We start from the raw sequence: 23485 nt of genomic DNA, 5'->3' as shown, positions 1-23485 counted from the left end.
CAAAAATAGGATCCGGCTCCTTATAATGAATAAATGAATTTTATATGAAACAGACATATTGAAAGAGACATTTTATGGGTTTCAAATAAGTACTACTTATCATGCAATAGTAAGTCTGCTATTCAAACTAAATGAACGTTACATTACGTACCAAAATAATGAGCGACACAAGATAACTACCAAAAATACTACGAAACATGGTTGATGTACTTAGTTAATGTTCCTTTCTACCATCGATGAGCTTTTGTGTTAATCTAGTTTATTGGCCAACCCGACTCCTACTGCTTACCTATCCACGTGTTAATCAACCGCAGCCATCAGTTCTTATAGGGGTAAGGAAGCCAAATCGAACCCACAAAATCAAGCCTTGTATTAAAAAAAAAAAAAACTATGTCCCATCATATTTTCTGGGATTCTCAATATCAATTCAACAACACCCACCTCAATTGTGTCGTTTGATGAACCCTTGGAGTCCAGATAATTCGAAAGAATGTTTTAATCCGTTATTCACGCACGGAAGTAATTTTTCAAATGTGTTTTAGTACAACAAACAAAGCACGTGATCAAATAGATATAACCAAGAAAAGTGTGAGCAATCATAAATGGATTCCAACAAAGATCAATCCACGATAGCATACGCTTACACACTAAGAACATTTCACAGATCTCGGTGTGAAATCTAATTACTGCCAAGTAATAAATAATCCGTATATCGGATCAAAGTGTTGATATATGGCTGGTATAATGGTAATTAGATGTTTTGATAGCCATATATTAGCCGTATGTACTGGATTTAGTCCGATAATGGCATATTACCTGTGATTACCTGTGTGGTTCTGCGAAAATTTCTTAGTGTGTTTTTTTGAGTTGGAACAAGATGCATTACCGTGACTTGCTCATTGTTTCATAATTATGATTCTCTCACAACATTCTTCGCGAACAGTTTCCTTCAAACGTGAGTGCAACAAAACAATCGAAAAGCAAAACACACTTCGTGGTGTACTCGTTTAGGCGAGCAAAATGTGTCTTTTATGAGCGGCGCGCAGTGCTTTGGTGAGGAATGTATTGGATGGATCGACCTCCGGCCAATGGATAACAACAGAATCGATATTTTTTTTTTAGGTGAAAAAGAAAATACATTAAACTAAATTGAAATAAAACAGGTTATAATTCAAAAAAAATATCATACTTTTAAACTATAACATAATATAAAAAATATAACATAATATTTTTTTGCAGAACCGAATTATAACAAAATTTGTTAATTTCTTAACAAAAATTAGGACGTTTCGGATTCTTAATAACAATCAAAAGTATTACAATTCTTACAAAAACTCAGAGTGCTTCTAAAAATAACGAAATAGAATGTATGGGTTGTAATAAAATTTGTTATGAGATACAGTTTTGTTGTAATCCACTGGTCCGGAAAGGCACAGTGTGGAAGTGGGTTTGAAGGAGTTCGATGACGATACATGGTAGGCATTGGCGAAGATGAAAATGGCGATTTTTTTCAGATAAGTAAGGAACAAGTACTAACCTCTTCGCTGGCGGATTTGTCATGTCGTGGCGGTGTGGCCGGGGATGCCTGACTCAGCAGATCCGGGAGGACACTGCTCGTACGCTGACCGGGCGTTCCTAAACTGCTGTTCTCGCCACCGCGGTTCTGTGTCGGTTGAAATGGGTGCGATAAAAAGAGTAATTATTTTAGTACGGTTTTAGTACAATCGACTGAATCAGAAAGGTGCGCGTAAATAGTGTAACTAAATGAAACAAACTTTGGCTAAGAACTGGTTTATAAGTTAAGTAAGGTAGCCTAATAAAAAAAAAACAAAAGGATATATCCAGACGAACGGAAATGAATAACTTCAATTGAAAAAAAAGAACGAGGGAAAATTCGTGAATCATTACTCTCGATTTTACATTTCGTGTACAGAGTTGGATTAGTTTGCAAATAAGCGGGTGTTGAGGAGAAGAGCGTGAAGTTGAGCTTAGTTAAGGGTTTTTGGAAAATAAGCGCAATGGTGCATGTAGAGCAGGGTGAAACCCAGTTTTAGTATAGGGGGAAAATGTTCGGTTTTAGTACAAAGAATGAGTCAAAATCCGAAAACAACAGATATCAGATGACGGAAGGTAATTTTCCAGCTGAAACAAACAGTTAGAGCGTATGAGTGTTATCTCATTGCTTGGCTAAGCATCAATTAGGAGAAAGACCCAAAACAAACTGAGAAGCGAAGAAAAAGTCCTGTTAAAAAGCGTAACAAATCTGCGTGATTTGGGCGACGTTTCGATTTTACTTCATCAAGGTTATTATACGATTTTTCTCTATTATAGCACTTATCAGATCTGTTCTCAACTTTTGTCATACAAATGGTAAACGGTTTGCATTATATTGAATTGTAACTGAAAAAAAAGAAAGAGAAAAATAAAGGGCACGTGAAGTGATCAACGAAAATTGCGACGGTGAAAGGTGAATCTAAGAGAGAGTCGATGCGGCGAAAAATGGCGTCCGACGGATTGTTCACTTTTTGACACTACTTTTTCCGTACGTGTATTACCTTCGTTGCTGATATTTTGCGGTTAGTCAAACACACACACAAACATACACAGTGTTGGGTTAGTAGTTTGCTGATCGAGCACATTCCAATTATTTACACATATTTTGGTACTTATATAATATATACAATGTATATGTTCATTTTTGACAAGATATATACAATTGATATGGAATTTCTTTCCTGTAGATGTTTAAAACGATTTCAAAGATTTTTATTTTAGCTCAATTCCAGTACTAGATCATCGTTTTGTACTTATTGTACTTATCTTTCTAATACAATTAAATCTCTAGATCCCGAAGGAAGAATTTATAAAGGATTTCATGTTATAAAATCAAAAATGACTTAAAAGATTTACATTTCTCTTTCAGAATTAACCATGGATGCACTCCAATCCATTGAACCACAATCCGGATATCGAGGATTTTCTTTGATTTTGATCAATAGATATTTTGAACCTATGTTTGAAGAAGCCTTGAAATTCGAGTGAATCGATTTTCCTCATTTGATGTTTTAATTCGATTCAACATAACACAAAATATTAATATTTGAACTGTGCTTTTGTAAACGGGAGCCGGGCGTTAGGCCGAATGTGACAAAAAATGGCAGCCATTTCAGTAAATTTTGACAGATTGCCTTTGTTCCAGCACTAATGGAATCGTATGTCTCGTTTTACAAGTGATTTGTAATTTTTGGAAACGTTCACCAGTCTGAAGTTACTCCGGAGAGTTACTGGAAGATCGGGTGAAAATGACCTTACTTTCCCCACCTTTTTCGCAACATTCATTCAAGTAATATATATCTTTCTGACTCAAACTCAACATGTTTTTATAGTTTCGATTGTGAATTTCATGTGAGAACTTAGTTGGACAATGCAACCAGCTTGGGGCTTGGATAATATTGCGATTCTTCATCAGACCGTCGTGGATGGGTCTCATAGATAGGACGATTGAGGGGCCCCAAATGTAAAGATATGTAAGTGAAATTTTGGTCGACATGCTTTTTGCAACATCTTGGACCAGTGAATCAACTGCCATCAAACACGCAGCAACAGAGACATTGTCATCTCCTATTCTTGTTGCAACAGCTCTATGCCGCAACATCAGTTTATCACCACTTGAACAGAATATGACAATGATCGATCACCACGTGCGCAGCGATTTTCTGGGCTTCGCATTGTAATTTTCGAGAACTTTCTCCGTGTTGGTAAACATTGGCACATTATCGAACAACATCGATAAAACAAATTTGGTTTTGTGTTTGAAATAACTGATTAATCGAGAGTTGAAAAGGTTGCAACAATGTTGCGCCTTGTGGTTGTCATGACAATTTTGTTTTGATTGTATCCCTATCCGCAAAAGTTGGGACAAACGGTTGTGAGCGAGCTTGCTTTGTTTGTTTTTCGTCTGTTTCGATGACAATTTGATTCACTGTCTTGGACCGAAGTTAGAAGACAGAAAACAGAACAAATTCGTTTTCATCTGAAAGCTTCAGCTACCCTCCTGTCGCCTTCAACTCATCTCAGGGGTTGGTTTTGTACACTTCATTTTTTCACAATTACCGGCTTTTTGCTATTCTACGGGGAGCATTCTATGATTATCAACTTTACTGACAAGAAATAGTCAGTAAAGGTGATAATCATAGAAAAAGATGCATGTATAAAACAAATTTTCCAGTGTACATCTAAAACGTTCGTCCTGACAAAAAAAAGGTTATTTCTTCATTTACCTCAATTTTGAGCCACATGCTTTGTTCATAAAGTGTTACAGGTGGAAAGCACGTTTCCCACAAATATGTATTTTCGATAAAATGCCGTTCAAAAAATGTCCCGATTGAAATAGTATCTTAACCCTCTAATACCCAACCCCGCCTTTAGACTGGGTACACTTAGGTATTTTGTGTATTTTTTCGTAGCTTGGAAATCAAAATGATTTTATTCTTGGTTTAAACCTTGACTCATAACACGCATATAAGAAACGTTTTTTATGACTTTTGAAACTTTGTTTTTGTTTTTGAAAATTGTTTGAAAAAATTGTATTCTTATATAACCTACAAATGCCAGGGGTTCATTTAACGTGTAATATAAAAAATAACACCTTTTATATTTTTCTACAATCAACCTATCACAGAGGAAGAGCTTTGAAAATTTGAAACCTGTTTTTCCGTTAGTTACACGGAAAATAAAAAAAATAAAAATTAATATTAGTACAGAGAATTTTTTTTATTTCCGTACAAAGTGGGCCGAAAGGTCTCAGATTTTCATGAAACTTTTTCCACGGGCAGGGCTCATCAATATATGAATAAAAAAAATGATAAAAATTCAGGGTCGCCTATTTTCCCGGAAAACTCAGTTGCAATTTTTTTGTTTTCCTCTGACACTACTTACTTTGAAAAATCATAACTCAAGAACAAAGCATCTTAGAAACAAAGTTTTTTTTTGAAAATGAAAGCAAATTTAATGAAAAAAAATTTTAAATGGAAAGTTTTCCACAAAATTTTTCACCGTTGAGAAAATGTGTAAAGAAAAGCCGGAAAAACTATGCTCCAACTCGTGGAAAATTTTCAAAAAAATATTTTTGAGAAGATAATTTCATAAGCTTTAATTGCTGAAGATTTTGAAATGGTATTTTCTTTCGTTTTTGAATTATGGCCAATTTTGTAAAAAATGTGCAAATGTGCCATTTTGAGCCTTTTCTTTGAAAAATCATAACTCAAGAAAGTTGCATCGTAGAAACAAAGTTTTTTATAAAAATGAAAGCAAATTTTCTCAGGAATGAAAAAAAAATAACTGGAAACAGTTTTCCACAAAATTTACCACCGTTGAGAAAATTCGTAAAGAAAAGCCGGAAAAACTATGTTCCAATTAGTGGAAAACTTTCAAAAATATATTTTTGAGAAGATAATTTCATAAGCTTTAATCGCTGAAATTTTTGAAATGGTATTTTTTTCGTTTTTGAGTTATGGCCAATTTTGTAAAAAATGTGCAAATGTGCCATTTTGAGCCTTTTTCTTTGAAAAATCATAACTCAAGAAAGAAGCAAATTTCCGGAGCTTGAAAAAATCATTTATCTTTCTGATGGTTGCGGAGAGCAATACAAAAATAAATCAAATTTCAAAAATGTATGCAACAATGAAAATGATTTTAAAATTAAAGCAGAATGGCACTTTTTCCCAACCTCACATGGAAAAGTTCCTTGTGATGGTATCGGTGGCAACATTAAGCGAATGGCTAGAGATGCTAGTATTAGAAAGTCAGCAGAAATTAATAACGCTGTGAGACAAACGCCAAACAATTTTTCGACTGGGCTGTGTCGCAAAAGGTGAAAGACCAATTTAAAAAAGATTGGGAATTTATCTATGCAACTGAAAATGACTATTCAGAGGCTGAAAAATTTCTTCAGGAAAGATTTTCTAACCTTGTTCCAATTCCTGGAACAAAAAATATCATTCATTTATACCAAAAGACGAACGAAGCATTTTTGCTAGTGAATTCTCAGATGCACATGAAAACCAAGAAAATACAGCATGCTTTGTTCTTAAGAATACAAAGAAATGAAAATCTTCTGGTGTTAGCAACCAAAGACAATCTTCCCGATTGAAAAAATAGATAGTATTAAGATGAAGATGTAAGTTATATACTGAATAGTTGAATAAATAATATATATAAAAAAAAAACAAAAATAATAATCATCTTATTTGTTCCATAGAAAAGAAAGAATTCCTTTTCAATGTAATGAAAAATTTAGGCAGAAACAGTTTTTTCAGTTTTTCTTAGCGGTGTAATTTTTTATGAAGAATATCATCCATTCCGAATTATACTTCATTAAAACCAAATCCATATCTATTTTTCAGATGTTTTAGAAAATTTGCAATTGCTTAGATAAAAAATCTTTGTTTTTCCGATGCTTCGATTGAAATATGGGTTTTTAAAGAAAAGGCTTATATGGTAATTTTCCACAAAATTGGCCATAACTCAAAAACAAAAAAAAAGTACATTTCAAAAATTTCAGCGATTAAGGCTTATGAAATTACCTTCTGAAAAATGTATTTTTGAAAGTTTTCCACTAATTGGAACATAGTTTTTCCGGCTTTTCTTTACGAATTTTCTCAACGATGGAAAATTTTGTGGAAAACTGTTTCCAGTTAATATTTTTTTTATTCCTATGAGAATTTGCTTTCATTTTCATAAAAAAAAACTTTGTTTCTACGATGCTTCTTTCTTGAGTTATGATTTTTCAAAGAAAAGGCTCAAAATGGCACATTTGCACATTTTTTACAAAATTGGCCATAACTCAAAAACGAAAAAAATACCATTTCAAAAATTTCAGCGATTAAAGCTTATGAAATTATCTCCTCAAAAATATTTTTTTGAAAATTTTCCACGAGTTGGAGCATAGTTTTTCCGGCTTTTCTTTACAAATTTTCTCAACGGTGGAAAATTTTGTGGAAAACTGTTTCCAGTCAATATTTCTTTTTTATTCCTGAGAAAATTTGGTTTCATTTTCATAAAAAAAACTTTGTTGAGTTATGATTTTTCAAAGTAAGTAGTGTCAGGGGAAAACAAAAAATTTCCAACTGAATTTTCCGGGAAAATAGGCGTCCCTGAATTTTTCTGCCCTGCCTGTGTAAAAAGTATAGAAAATCTGAGACCTTTCGGCCCAAACCCGTACGTTAATAAAAAAACAAATCCCCTACAGTACAGCAAAAACTTGAATTTTTATTATTGCCAAAAATCGGTAACTAGAAGAGGCTTCAAGAAAAAATGAAGAAGGATAGGGATGTTCAAAAACAAAAATTATAAAAATCAAAAACTAAAAATTCATAGATTTGCGAATAAAGCATTGCCCAAAAAGTGTTTAAAACTATTTTATATAACTAAAAATTATATTTGGATCAACAATAAAAATTTGGGTATTAGAGGGTTAACACAATCGCTTAGACTATATAGAAAATAACTAATTATAGAAAATTTGAATGAAAAAATATATCACGTTTGGATACCCAAGTAACCAGTAAGCACGATAATGCGGCACGGTAACAGCATTATATGCGCATATAGGGTAATCATTTAATGCATGTCAGTTTTATATACGCATATAATGCTATTATAATGCCAGAAAAGGCGAAATAGCGTGCCATTATAGTGACAAGATATAACCGTGCTTCTCTACACCACTAATGCTGATATAAGACCACGTGAGAAACGTCAGTTGTTATCGCCAAGTTTTTAGGGCGAATATTTTGTGCTTTCGCGTACGCAGCCAAAGAGCTTTCGCGTATGCGGCCAAGCAACTGGTACACGAGGTAAATAAATTAATGAATGAAAACGGAAACCTCTAATAGTATGCAAAAAAATGTAATAAAATGATACAGATAGTACTTCTCCGTATCAGACATATTCGTTTTGGTAGTTTTCATCCTTCTGAGGACTTGCAATTGCCACATTTTGATCTTCGTTTTATGATGATGAAATTCCTCATTTTGCGTCTCGAACCTGCAACACCCGTATTGTTGAGTTGTTGAAGTCCTGCTCCTTTGCTCCTACGGCCACATAAGATGAATAGTATTGGAAAGAAAAGTGACCAATTTAAACCATCACTTTTTCCCGTCATAAAACCTGCAATTGTAGTAGTGAGAAGATTTATGTTTGACTCCCTCTTACCACTATATGCAAACACAAAGCACGTGGCATATCTGTCAAAACACTGGATGGCATTTAAACATGCCCTGTATTCGAATATAAAGTCAATATAGTGCTTATTTAATGCCTGTAGGCATCAGGCTTAGAAGCATTAATGATGCTGTAATAGGGTTTCTATGCAGCGGAATTGCTGTTATAAGGTGTGTAAGCATTTGTGGTGCTATTATAATGCATGTACGCATCTATGATGCTGATTAAGGGCTTATTATTAGTGCTTATGGTTACTTGGGTAATGACCCTGTAAATGCCACCTACAAAATGTTATCCCAGCGAGTTCGTAGGAAGTTATCAAGCCGGCTTCGTATACGACCGCTCGACGACGGACCAGAACTTTACAGTCTGACAAATCCTTTAAATATTCCGGAAACATCAGGTCCCTACGGACCATTAGTTCATTGATTTTATAGCGTTATATGAAAATATCGACCACATAGAGCTATGGATCATGGACGAGAACAGCTTTTCCGGGATTGATTAGAGCGTAAAGATCTTGGGCGAACTCTCCAGCTCGTTCGAATCCCACTGGGCAAGGTGATGGACTTTTGCTGACAGTTGTTCAACATTGCGCTAGAGGGTGACAAGCCAGGTTGACCAGCCGAGGTACGATTTGCACAAGCTCCAGTCAATTTGTTTGCTTCGCTGATGACATTGATATAATCGTAGGAACATTTGAAACGATGGAAGATACGCGTATACTTATGCCTGAAGCGCGAAGCAACAGAAGCACGACTGGTGGTGAAAATAAATAAATGGTGGGTAGTTAACTCTGTCTCCGAAAAAAATATCGAGGTGACCCCGTTTTACCGTAATTTGGTTTTGAATGTCATTGTATCCTAATATTAAATAAACGACGATCTAGTACTGTAAAGTTTGGCGCTGCTGAACTTATCCTTCCATAATTTCTCAACTACTTGATTTGTATTTAGCTTTTTATTAAACACACTCATGCATCAGGAATGCAATCGACTTTCGAGTTTTCCGAGTCATTTCGAATCTAAATTATACATCAAAAGTACACACTTAGAAATAAATTATCACCAATGGTACAAACTGATATGTTCAAGACAAGTTTAAGACACTGAAAGCACACAATGAACATGTACACACATACACTAAACACATATCAAGAAAAATGTTCCAGATGGAAATGTGGCGTTGCAATGATATGACGAAGAAATGCAGGACATAAACTTGACAAATGCATGCTCACTTCCGTTGTCGGAGTACTTTGGCAGAGGAAGGCTAGGAATGGTGAAAGTTTGGTTAGAACACAAAATGCAATGCAAAATGAAACATATAACTTTGTTTCAAAACTGCTAGCGAGGCATAGCCATTCATCGCAAAGTTTGTTTTTCAATTGTTAGCCACACATGAACGGGAACGAGACAGGGATTGGGGGACAATAATGTGATGGTTGTCGTTAGGAAGGCAAACTATATAATACGAGCTCTGCAATCGGGGAATTCGTCGGGTCTACTAAACTGCGCTGCGGCGGCGATAGCAAACTAAACTTTCTAGCTGTGAGTTCTAGACCCTGGCAGTTTTTTCGGGTTTCCTTGCAAAGGTTAGATTTTAACTGGGAGGAACTAGCGCGACCTGCGTATGCGTATATATCTTAACGAACCGGCTTTTGCTTGAACAGGTGGGAAGTAGGAAGGGGTCGCTTTACCTGGCTGTCGAACAGCTGCTGCCGCGTGGGCGAATTGCGTACAAAGATGACCGATTCGGTTTTCTCCCGGCGAGGTCGTAGGAAGTCGAGATTCCGTACTGAGGGCGTGGCAGTGGCTTGCCGCGATGCAGGCGTTGCGTGCTGCGGATTGGCGGTTTGGTTTGACGGTCTTGGGGGAGTGCGAGGTCGCGGTTCGTCCCCATCACCTCGTTTGGTGACGGTGAAGTCCGTTAGGATGGGTTCTCCCTTGTTGCGATTGCGCGAGAATATGGCACTGGAACGTTGCTGTGGCTGGATGGCACTGGAGGACATTTGCTTGGAACTGCTTCCGCCACTAGGCGTCAGCTGTTCGCCGAGAATGGCCGAGTGTCGCTTGGACAGTGGGAAGAAGTCGGAGTTCTCCCGGCGGAATCCCCGGACAAAGTTGAGCGAGAGTTTAGAGTCAGACTCCTGACGTTTGTGAGATTGCGGTGCAAGGAACTGAGGCGACTGATTGGTGACGGTTGATGAAGACGAGCTGGAACTGGACTTGCCGGGAGATTGCTGATTGCGATACTGGCGAGCGAAGATTTCGCTCTTGACTCGCTCCTCCAGCCGTATTCTGTTGTTCATTTCTTCGACCTTTTTCTTCTCGGCGTACGCCAGGTTGGAAGTTTTGCTATTTTCCCGTTCCTTGCGCAGCTTGTTCAACCCGTTGGCGTTAAGGCGTCCGTTGGAATCTGCCGGCGACGAAGATGACGATTTGTCCGACATGGAGTGACGTTGCTGCGGGAGGGATGCTCGCTGAGGGCGCTCGTTCGAAGGGAAGAATCGCTCAAAGTCCCAGTCTCGCAGCAGAACGGCTTCCTCGCTTTCGGATTGAGTCGATCCAGTCGAGGCGGAGGACGTTGTGGTCCCGATCGATGAGGACGATTTGTTATCGTAGCTCTGTGTATTGGATGGTGGGGGTGATGAGGGTTTTAGAAGCGTTTTTGAGTATGAATTTTCTTCAAAAAATCGGTCTTGGCGTGCCGGGTTGCACAGGGGGTTGGAATGTACCGTAATCCAGGGTGAAATTGATCTTTTATTCCAACACTACAATGCCTCGGCTACGGACTAAATTGACGTAGACTCAAGGCCATGGTTGAAATTATGGATATGTCAACTAACTTGAAGTATCGCCTATGTTGTTTCGCTTTATACGCTCTACACAATGTATTCTGTTATTTTTCGCTTTTGGCGACTTTTAATAGATACCGATCTGTTTTTTTTTCGCTACTGTTCTTTTTCGTGCTGTGATTGCAAGCATATTCATACAGCATAGTTTGGATAGTGGATATAGTTAGGATAGCTAAGATTAGTTTTCCGAATCAAAAAACGGGTCTGATCGTACAGAATCGATCAGTTTTAAGCGTTGACGCATGTGTCAGACGAGGAATTATTATCTGAACACCGTTACAGCTAGTTTGGAAACTTGAACGTAACTTTACAGCTTTTTGGAAATCTTCGATCAACAGACTTGGAACTCTATACTGACTGTATAGAGAGATGTAAGGCGGCACCATTTATTACATAACGCTAAAATTAGAAATTTTTGACCAACTCCAAAGAAGCTCAGAGATTTCATTAGGAGTTCCTTCAGGGATTCCACCTGGAACTCTTCAAAGGATTTCATCAGGAGTTCCTCTAGCAATTCCATCAGCAGTTTCTTCAGAGATTGTATCTAGAGGAATTATTGATAATGTTCCTGGTAGAATTCCTGAAAGAATTCCTAGTATACCCTAGAATCCTGGAGAAATTCCAAAGCAGAATCACTGAAGGAAACCACGAATAGGTTCTGGATTGAATGTTTGGAGAAATTTACATAGCCATGGGAATCGACAACTGTTTAGAATAATCCTCTACAGAGTCCCCTCATAATTTAAGAGCTTTGCCGGAATGTTTCATGCGAAATATAACTGGAATTCTTCATCAATTTCCATTTCTTCCGGTACTTAAATTTTAAAAGTTTTTTTTTACTTCCATACTAGGATTATTGCCCAAAAATCGTTAAAATATTCCCCCACACAGTCGCATGATTTGGAAAAATAGCAACAACATATCTACTAGACTTGCCGAGATTATTCAAAACATGCGAAGAAATATAGTGTTGCTGCAACGAACTTTAACAATCGGTCAAACGGATGCATCCACAACCGACTAACTTAGGGACCGGAGTCAGTGTTGGTCAAACCGACTGAGCGTCGGTGGGCTGCATAAAGCGATAGACAAACATGCTGGGCGTAGGAGGTGAAGATGTCTGAATCAGAAATAGTTATCATTATTGTTCATAACTTTTTAATAAGATTTTTAACATTTTTCATGTCTTCTACAAAGTTGTGAGATATCTTGAAACGCGTGTTTTTGCTGAACATCGCACCTCTCTATCTCTTAAAGTAAAGGAATTATCGGTAGAAATCGTTTTAATAAGGCTTATTTGTTCAATAATAAGAACCCATGGAAAGACGCTTATACTCCACTGCACTGTGACGTCACGCATCAATTTTTACAGGTACTGGTCCTGTTGTTTACAGTTTGGACTTGGTACTTTTTTCGAATCATTCTTAATTTCGTGAAAGTTTGCTGCGAGGAGAGGTCAAATCCACTGCAGATACCCACGGATCGTATTATTCTATCTTCCTACAGTGGAAAATCGTCACCATCAGCATGCTGGTGATAAAATTGCGAAGATGAAAAAATGATGGAAAAAACGACTAAGTCCGAAACGTAAACAACAGGACCAGCAGCTGTCAAATAAGTGAGGTTAGGCTCGTCATATGCAGCGCTCTATAGACAAATGTTTTTATCATCTGCCGAAAGGGAAGACATGGTACTGTCATGATTTGTAAGAGTTGTCTGCGCCATTTTGCGCCGAAGGCAGTTATAGGGACCTAAACTACCCTTAAAAAAAAGAGTAATTCATAAAAGATTTTGTTGCTTCAAAAGATAGCGGTATGATACGTTCAGCAAAAACACGGGTTTTTTCATGACAAATTTTTTTATAGAAATCACAAAAAATGTCAAAATTCTTGGAAAAAGTTATGGTTAAAATTTGTTTTTTATGGGGCCATTCACATACAACGGCATATATCTCAAAAAGTATAAGAGATAGAAAAAATATGTCTTCAAACTGCCAATTCTACAACTTTGTCGAAGACACCATATGTCTATCTAAATGTTTTGAAAAAATAGTTTTCTATCTCACTGCTAGGTGGATTGATCACAAAACTTTTTTCATCAGAAGATGCGCTTCAATATACCAAGAAACTTCTCCGAACAAACTATATCGCTAAAATCGACGAAATAAATCACAGTGCACCGGTATCCAAATCTTTGTGGATGCATTTGGAGGTGCAACTAATCCCGTACACAATACTGATGAAATTTTGAGAATTGATCAATTAAGTCAAGAGATATGATTATATGACGCCTTTTAAAGGTTAATCCAAATAATTATTAATTAAATATAAAAATCGGTCATTTCTATTAGTTATTCGCGATTCTACATCAAGAAAAACATGTTAGTAAAGAGAAATATGTCCTATAGGATCCTATATTTTTGATACCTACGGTATTTGATTAAAAATAGCAAATAATAAAAACGACAAATTTTATTTATTTATTTGTATTTAACTTGAAATAACTCGGAAATGGCTACTTCAAGAGAAATCATAAAAATCATTATACTTAAGATTGATTTTAGGATTGATGTTTCAACATCAAACACCAACATATTTTAAATATCGATTAAAAGTTGTTCTTAGAAAAACTTTTTTATTGAAAATTTCTTGATCATGAAACATTGTCCGAAACATCTGTTTTTTTTTTTTATCAAGATTCTATGGTAAAAATAATGAATATATGAACAACAAGATTTTTGTGTAATTTTAGAAATAAGATTTTTGTTCAATATTATAGTTATGTTTTATTTTGAACTTTTCGTAAAAAATAGTATTTTTTGAGTTTATATTTTTTTTTGTTGCGACTTCTTCATAGAACATGTTTCTACAGAAATAAAAATATCTGAACTAAAATTTGTCAAAGAAAAAGCAAGCAAAAATTCATAGGCCATTTTTAAAAGTTATTCTTCAGTCAACATGATAGATTTATCCTTATCTATGGAAATACGTAACGTACTATACCGAAAACATAAGTAAAATTGACTGGAAATCGGAGAAGGTCGAGTTCTATGCGGTCAGTCATGGAATTCGTCTATGTGATATTCTAAAAATAGAATAACACTCTTAAAAATATTACATAATACACCCGATTCTGTTTTTGCACGGGGGATGCGTACCGTGCAAAAAAAGTTTTCAGTTCAAAATTTCAAAAACCGTGCAAAAAAAGTAACACCATTTCTCGACGTTTCAAGCAAAAATAAGGTTTGGGCGGAAAAAAATGTATGGAAACTTTTTTTGCACGGCCGTGTAAAAAAAATCCGTGCAAAAACAGAATCGGGTGTATATGAGTTGAAATTTATCAGTTTTGCATGTAACAACCAGTCAGTGTATATTTTGTTTTATTTTTTTTTATTTTAACAGCTTATCAGCTTATTTTTTAACACAATCTGTTACAAAATATAATGTTTTGATTTACTGATCGCTGCAGGAAATCATGGGCTGCATACAAAGATTACCCACTGAATTAATTGAATGCTAAAAATCGACATCTTTTCTCGACATTGCGATTCGGACAAAAGGTCGAAATGATTTCCTTTTCATAAAGAGTTTTCGATTTTTTGCTCTCTTTTTCGACCTTTGGTTTTTCAGTCTTTGATCAGATGATAATAAATCTTCGAGCTGTTTAGTAGAATACCTAGACTCGACTTAGTACACGACACTGAAGACGGCCTTACAGTTGAGGTCGAAATACGCGTATCTGTCAAAGGATACAAACTCTAGTGGAATTAAATGGTATAGTACTAAATTCGGTTTTTTCATCTACTTTGATCAGATATTTAAAATTTCGTTTGAATCAAACGGTTTATCAATTTCACCTAAATTTACGGTACTGATTATCGCGTAACTTTTCAAAAGGACCTATTAAACATTGAGAGGTTCTCTTTGTATACTTTCTCTTCAATCATTAACTGAGCCACATTCAACTCTTCTGGTGCGTTTTTGTATGAAATTCTAGACAAGGACATTGTTTTTCGATCTACAGTTAAAAACTGTCTCATAAAAAAAGTTGGCTTTTGTTGCTATTTTTCGACCTTTGGTATTCAGCTTTTTATCATAGATTAAAATGTACGATATATCAATTTCTCCTGAATTTACGGTACATATTCTCGCGTAACTTCTCAAAAGGACCTGCCTAGCATTGCGAGACTCTCTCTGTTTACTTTCTTTTCAATCAATGAATGAGCCAAATTAAGCTCCTTTGTTGCGTTTTTTGGTACGAAATTTCTCAAAACCTCTAGTATCGCACTGTTATAACCGAAAAAGAGCGAGAGAGGAGAGAATCTCTCATGGTTACATAGGTCCTTTAGTGAAGTTCAGCAAGTGTTCTTCGAGACAGTAAAGTTGCAAAAATGTCATCATGTGGTAAGCATTGGTAAGCATTTCAGAATGTTCATAATCCAAAAAATAAAATAATTACAAAAACGTCACTCATTGAATACTAAATGTATATTGTACTTGTTTGGTAAATATGAAAAGGCATGGCTAATTCTAAACGTAACATCACATCAACTCGGATTAACAACAGATGGAACGAGGGGTTCAATGATATTTTTCTACTGTGATTTTTTTTCTTTCTAGAAATGCGTGTCGATGTGGAATGCAATCTGTACTGAAAAAAATGCGAGCAAACATGGCGGCGAATGGATCTACTCGAATGCTACGAAACGGGAGTACTGCAACTGTAACAAAAAGACTACGCGTGACAAACTAAACTAAATATGTAAAAGTAAACACGAATCAACGGGGAGCTACGACTGGGGAAACAAAATACACATTTTTTCTTCGTTTTAATTACAAACCACTACCATTTGTACCACAAAAGGTTGAACTTAAGTGTGTGCGGAACACAGATCTGAAAAGATATGATGGTTGCATTTCTCTTTTTTTCGGCTGGTACACGGACATTCTCTCTTGGGGGTTTAGTTACACACACACATTGTTCACAAACATACGACAGTGGGGCATACACACGTACATACATTTACTTTTTATAGTTGTTTTTTTTTCTGAGGTTTGTACCGTTTTAAGAATTGTTTAAGTAGGCACTTTAGAATGGAAGAACCCTTCTCCAGACAGCGAGAATTGTTGGTTGAATGAGCAGAGCCACAGGCACAAGTAGGATAATAGTATGTGGGTATTAGGAAGGCATTTTTATTTGGCATGTAGTTACGCGGATAGTTTCCACAAATGGGTTTTAGAGTACAACCTTGGTATTTTGTACATCGCTCTCGTGGTTCCCATAAGGAAAAAGATGGTTTGGGCGGTGCTTTCTGTGATATTCGAACGGTATGGACAGTTTATCTAGCTTCGTAAACAACACAATTGGCAAAATGTAACAAACTGTGTGCAGAAATCTAACAACGAAAGTTACAATTGAATGTGAAGTTATGATTCTCAGTATTTTTGACAAAGCAATTGATTTCAAGAAAAGGAATTGCAAAATTTTAAAAACCTCGTGATCCGTAGAATATGGTTTGAAAACCACTGAGCGCATAGAATTCAGCTGGATTTGGTTATTTCTCGCATAACTTTTCAAAAGGACTTGTCTAACATTGAGAGGCTCTCTCTTTGTTTACTTTATCTTTAAACAATAACTGAACCAAATTAACCTCTTCTTTTGCGTTTTTTTGTACGAAACGCTAGCCAAGGAAATTGTCTTTCGATCTGTAGTGAAAAACTTCCCAATAGCAAGAGATGAGAGAATCGCTCATTACTATATATGTCTTTCCGAAAAGTTACGCGAGATTTGATAGATCACAGCGTTGCGTTCGAAATATTCTCTAGATCTGCAATACTGAACACATAAATGCACGCCAATGTCCAATTGAAATACATTCACACAATTTTCCCCTCAACCTAAACGCAATGGTACATATGAAATATTATACAGAGAAACTAAACTTATCTAGACATAAGGTGAAAGATTAACCCATGAACTTCAACTTCAAACTTCTAGTACTACTGATAACAACTGAAGGAGCAAGAAGGGAAGTGTTCAGAACGGAAAGAGTGGTGCAAACAATTCTTTTGAATAAAGGGCAATCAACAATGGATTTGTTTTAAAACTGAAAACACAACGGCGATCGTTGAACAAAAACAAATATGTGTTTGTTTCTTAAGAATAAAGGGGCCAGAGGAATAAATCAAACGCATAACTTCCAAACAAGAACTGGTTTTAGATCTAAAGTGAGCAAACTGAAAATGGGTAATTTTGATTAACTTATGGTTGTTCATTACGTTTTGCATCTCGAAATTTTTCCATTTTACATTAAAAATCTGGTTCGGGATGAGACAGTGAGAACGAGAGAGAGAGAGAGCACGCGCAAGAAAGAGAGCAAAATTCGGGAGAGAAAAGAAAAAAGAGAAAACACCTGCTATTTTAAAAAAGACCAACCAACGAGTTTTAAGGGGGAGTGGGATAATATGAAATAATGGCGGTCTTGTGAATTTCCTACTTTGAAGTGCTAAAAAGGTGTTGTGCTGGAGTAATGGCAAAACAGAACATGAAAGAGAAAAAATGAGAAACATGAGCCGGAGAGAAACCGACACAAATTCAGGAGAACGAAACAGAAACGGAAATTTGTGAGAACAAAACAAAGACGAAAGAGAGTTTTAATAATGTTCAAAACATGAATAAAGATGGCGCAAAAAGAAAACGTGAAATCACTAGTCACTGGTTGTGGTTTTCTTCCTTTTTTCTTCTTCGAACGTCAATTATCGCAAAGAAAAGGAATCCATCTTAACTTACCCTCTTGATCAGCGTCCGGTCGCCCTGGGCGTCGTCATCGTCGGGCGTCGGTGGCAGCGGTCGGTTCGGAGGTCCGCCACTAGGCGGCGAGAGCACACCGCTGTTGCTGCCACCGGGCGTCGTCGTCGTCGTCTGCGTCGACGATTGGTTGTTCTGGTCCGACTCGGCCAGCACTCCCAGTCCGCCGGGCCTATAGGAGAATTCGGGACTGAACATAATGGAACCAAAAAACAAAAGCGAAAAAACAGAAGCCGAAACAGGGAGGAGGAGGAGGAGGAGGAGAGCGCGAAACAGAAAGCGGAAAAAGAGAGCAGAGCGAGGGATGTAATGAAGAGAAGATGAACAGGGGAAGAAGGAAGTAGAGTAAAATAGGATGATAAAAACAAATTTCAATTCGAAACGAGAATAGATATAAAAAGAGACAGGAAAAAGGGCACAAAAACATGATATTGTTAGTGATGACAATGACATTATGGTCTTAATTGTTAATAGATGTGTTTTATGCATTTCATTGAGTTGGAAGATGCTTAAATTCTAACAAAACTGTAAATTATTCATTAGATTTTTGATATTTGAATCATATATTTTTCATAAAACATTTCGTTGTTCGATTTTTTTCTTATTCATGTATAGTATGTTGTTTCTCTCTTGTTTTTTATGTTCTTTCGTTTTACATTTTTTTTAGTTTATTGATAAATAATCAACACTTGTTTACTTGTTTTTAATTATAAATCGTGGTTTACGGCTAACCAGCCGAGTGGAAGTTTAACAACTACCGAAATATATGTAATGATTTCGGTAGTTGTTAACACTTGTGTGTTGAATTATTTTATTTTAGAGTAAAAATTCAAAAGGACGGAAAAGTGTAGCACTTAAAGCATCACTCTGGATAATTTGGATATTATTTCTTTAATATATTTTTTTAAATTTTTGATCTTGATTATCACTTTGCTAGCTTAAATCGATATAACCACGATCGAAAAATGATTCATTTGTATTAAGTCTATGTTTCATCGATAATTCAACTAATGGATTGTCTAGTTTTTATTTGTTTTTTTTTTTATGATTCTACGAAAGAAAATAAATCTATGAATTATGGATTTTTAAAGTCATTCGTTTCTCGACTTCCAACTTTTCAAATCTGTGATACTCCGAGCGTTTAAGGTGAAACAGTTTGGAGTCCAAGCTCCAATTTTGCATCAAAACTTTAAAGGCATCCATAAATAGTGCATTTTCTTATTTTGGATTTGTCCATCATTAAAAAAACAAAGATAAGGAGATCAAGAACTTTGGCCATTGTGACGGACATTTTTGTATTCTGAGATGTTTCACCTTAACCTAAGACCAACTAAATTCTTCCAGGAATTCCTTCAGGAATGCCTTCAGAGGTATTCCTCTAGGGATATCTACAGGAATTTCGTCAGGAATTCCTTCAAGGATTCCTCCAAGAATTCCACCAGAAATTTCATCAGGAATGTCTTCAGAGATTCCTCCAGGAATTCATCCAATACTTCCTCCAGGAATCCTACTAGGCATTCCTCCATGGATTATTCCGTAAATTCCTCCAGGGATTCCTTTGAAAGTTTCAGGAGTTCTTTCAGATATTCCTCCAAGCATTCCTTTAGGAAGTCCTCCAGGAATTCCTTCAGACGTTTCTCCAGGAATTCATCCAGGAATTCCTTCACGGATTCCTCTAAGAATTCCTACACGGATTCCTCTAAGAATTCCTACACGGATTCCTCTAAGAATTCCTACATGGATTCCTCTAAGAATTCTAAGCATTTCTAGGAGCGCTAAATTTAGATTTTTTTATAACTCATGAACCAAGAGTAGGCATTACGACTGATCCCTCAAAATAATATATTTTTTTTAATTTCAGGATTTTTCAACATTGTTTCTGAAGTTCTTCAATGTCAATGTCTGAAGTTCTTCAATTGTATTTTTCTATTTTTTCGTTACGTTGATGTTCCAGTGATACATAGTTTAATGGTCGATCATCTGATTCTTCATTCTCAGTAACTAATCTTCAAGAAACATCTTTAATTATTATGATTCTCAGATTTTCGGTTTATCGATTATTTAATTTATGAATTTTCGACTCTTTTCTATGAATGAGTTAACAATATAGATTCATTACATCCATAACAATCCATTACATTCGCTCTGTGGCTATTTTCAAAATTGATGTTTCAATCTTTACGTTCTTCATTTTTTTCTCCCAATATTTAAATTTTCGATTCTTAAAATCTCTAATTCATGAGGATAAAAATATTTTTTCTCGTTTTTTTCGTATTTAGTTTCGCACTGTACTCAGATATTATTGATACGTTTTTTCTTCAATTCTAAGACTTTTTAATTATTTGCTTTTAAAATTTCAATCCTTTGATTGATAGTTCAATGCTTAACTGCTTCATTTTGACGCATTTCGCGCCAACTCGAATAGATGCTGGCGGCACCCTCTTAATCAAATTTTATGAATGTGTAGACCTTGACGAAATAAAGCCATTTCAAAGAGTCGTTTACCCGATTTCTTTTACAAAATAATGTAGTCGACAAATAGCAATTCCTAGAAACAAGTGTTGTAAGGATGACGTGTAGAAAATTGTCTAGATTTTAAACTAAAAATACTGAAAAAAAAACAATTCGTGACCAACACTGAAAAAAAAAAAAGATTTTCAAAAATTTAAGTCGATTTAAAAAAAGCTATTTTAATTTTAATTAAATGTTGTCTCAAGATAGGTAATTAGATTTACTACCAACCGTCCATACATTGCGAGATGGACACTTTTAGGTAAAAAAAAGTTTCTTAAACAAAACCTTTTTTCTGTATCAAATGAAACTTTTTTAGCGTGTTATTTTCAACCAAAACTAAACTAGTGAAAGTCGGCATCATCTCAAAATTTAATGAAGCTCAGCAGCAATGTAAGCGAGTCAATTTTGTCTAATCAGTTTTCTTTGAACTATCGCGAATTCCATTACAAAATTGTCTCGTTGAATAAAATTCTTGAAATTGTCTCATTTTTGGCTACACTGAAAAAAACAATGAAATTCTTTATTAATCAAAGTAAACTTATTAGACAACATTGACTCGCTTATTGGGCTTAATTGAATTCTGAGATGATGACGACTAGTGAAGTTTAGTTTTGGTTGAAAATGCCACGCTAAAAAAATTTCATTTGAGACAGGAAAAAGTTTTTGTTTGAGAAACTTTTTTTACCTAAAAGTGTCCATCTCGCAATGTATGGACGGTTGGAAAAAGAAAGAAACAGTTTTTGGTAGAAAATCTTTTTCCTTAAAAGTGCCCATCTCGCGATGTAAGGACGTTTGGCAGTAATCATAAGAGCTATTTTTTAAATCGATTTCATGTTTTGAAAATAATTGGTTTTCAGTCTAGGCCACAAATTAGATTTTTTAAGTATTTTTTTTTTCGAAAATTTACACAATTTGCTACAAGTCATCCATACAACTCTTTTCTGTAGATCTTGCCTTTTTCGATTTTTTTGAACAAAAAAAAAAAAAAAAAACGGGATAACAAGATTGACCCTTTTTAAATGATAGTCTACACGGAGAAGAATTATTACCTAAATGTTGAGTTCACTTTACCCAAAATTAAGTATATAAATTATACTTTCAACCCAAAATCTCTCGTTATTCTTTTTCTTCCTCACGAATGTTGTAAAAAACAGAAAAAGCTGCATCTACCCAACAGGGGTACTTTGGTCCAATAAGCCAAAATTGGGTAAATGCAACTTGTCTTATGCTTGGGTTGAAAGCACTCAATTTTGCGTCGAATCCACCTAAAATTGAGTATATTTTTCTAAAAGAATTAAAGACAAGCTACCTAGTGGGGACCTAGAAAATTTAGCCAACATTGAGTAATTGAGCTCAACTACGGAATTGCGTTGAAACAACCCAAAATTGAGTTGAATTCCGTCTCCGTGTAGATAAGTTTTGGCAATACTACGAAACACACTAAGATTTATTTTTTTTAATTCTTAACCTCTGATTTTATCTTTGTTTCCTTTATTCTTTTACATTTGATTAAATTCTCAGTGCAAAGTTCAATCGAATTATGGTTAGCAAACACTTATTTTTTAATTCGTTCATTTCATAATTGAGTAATTTAATATTCAGGGCTGTTACAAAAATCTTAAAATCGTATCCGCGAAAATCGCGACTTCAGAAATTCGATCCGCGCCTAGGAACTCCGATCCGCGCCTTAAAAAAAATCTGTTTCATTACTACTCATTATATAAAATGCGTAAACGTGCTTAACCAAAAACTAGTTTTGGTACTACGTGAGTATTTTCGCCTCATCTTAAAGTATTGAGCAAGACAAGTTGGTATACAGATTTCTGTCAACACTAAGGGTGGAGTTCAATTATGAAATATATTTAATTTACTCCAGTTGCGACAATAGGCAAGAAAAAAGGTAAAAAGTGTAAAAATCCAATAATGCCAGTTTTTTATGGAGAAAATCGTAATAATATCACTCGAAATTTATTTGTTATCAACAAGTAAATATTTTTTTTATAGAAAATCGTGCAATTTAATAAATGGTAGTGTAACTGCAAGTAGAGAGGAGGCCTAGTTTGCAACTATACTTAACACAATTCGATATAATCTTTGCATACAATAGGAGATGCAAAATGTAGTTATTAATGATAACTTAAAAAGAAAAAAACACACACAGTAATTTTACATTGTCTAGAAGCATACAAAAGCTTAAATTGCTACTTAAATTTCGATGTTTTCTCTCATCTAACTTTACACTATATTTTAACTGGTGATGTAATCGAGAGCGAAAAGCTTGCCATTAATAAGATTAGATCGCCAATACTGTATTTTTTATTTTTCATGAAATATATGGATAGGCAAACACCATCAATTAAATGAAAAAATAATGTTTCGAATTTTTTGTTTTTTATCAGATGAGGACAGCTAAACAATAAGTTAGAAATGCATGCAAAACTTCAAGTCTTAATAATCAATCAATTTGAGATAAAAATACAAGATTGTTGTGATAATTCAATATATAACAAATTTCTGTTTTTATGAAAATCGTTACATTTTTTTCAGTAATATTCATTAGTCATTAGCGAACATTGGACTATACACTTAAAACTTTCTCGACGTTGTCCAACTCTACAGGGCAGATCTCAGTCACCTTTAAATCAATTTTGATGAACTACTCAGTTGATTTATACAGACCTTACTATTTTACACAAATGTAATAGTAGTTTTGATATCAGCTGCATAATGCTTTTTTAATTTTTCTTCACTCATCGGTGTTCAACAGTTTTCTCCAAAGTTACAAATTTATAAATGATACATTTTTTATTACAAAATTGTTGCTGAACAAAAATTTACCAAGCAAAACTACTATTATTTTGAACGATTTCACCAGGTGCTATCTTTTTAACCAGTGTGTTATTGTGATGATTCAATCGTTGCACTAGTTTTTAAAACAGATCGTAAGACGGTTTTATGGTGATCAGCTTAAACTTCAAAAGGTTTTATTTAGTTATATTCACATCAAATATTGCATTATTTATACATACAATTTTAGTGTTACTTTCCATTAACTTCAAGTAATTTATATCTTCTAGATTTACA

At 35.2% G+C, this 23485-nt stretch overlaps 1 protein-coding gene across 13 annotated transcripts in view; it reads right to left on the bottom strand.

The window, feature by feature from the left end:
- LOC5568326 (serine/threonine-protein kinase mig-15) overlaps positions 1-23485 on the bottom strand; it is a 273939-nt gene that overhangs the window by 21627 nt on the left and 228827 nt on the right. For 9 of the 13 annotated variants that reach the window (XM_021841360.1, XM_021841366.1, XM_021841362.1 and 6 more), the window contains 3 exons: positions 17870-18077; positions 9923-10849; positions 1538-1663 (listed from right to left, as the gene is read on the bottom strand). In XM_021841360.1, coding sequence (XP_021697052.1) covers positions 1538-1663; positions 9923-10849; positions 17870-18077 — 1261 coding nt within the window. Of the gene's footprint in view, positions 1-1537; positions 1664-9922; positions 10850-17358; positions 17398-17869; positions 18078-23485 lie in introns of all 13 variants that reach the window. The other 4 variants (XM_021841365.1, XM_021841372.1, XM_021841370.1 and 1 more) reach the window with 3 other exon arrangements.

Source organism: Aedes aegypti, chromosome 2 (genome assembly GCF_002204515.2).
Source record: "Aedes aegypti strain LVP_AGWG chromosome 2, AaegL5.0 Primary Assembly, whole genome shotgun sequence".
NCBI lineage: Eukaryota > Metazoa > Arthropoda > Insecta > Diptera > Culicidae > Aedes > Aedes aegypti.
Note: the sequence above shows the minus strand (reverse complement) of the source record. Positions and strands in the feature narration are given on the sequence as shown.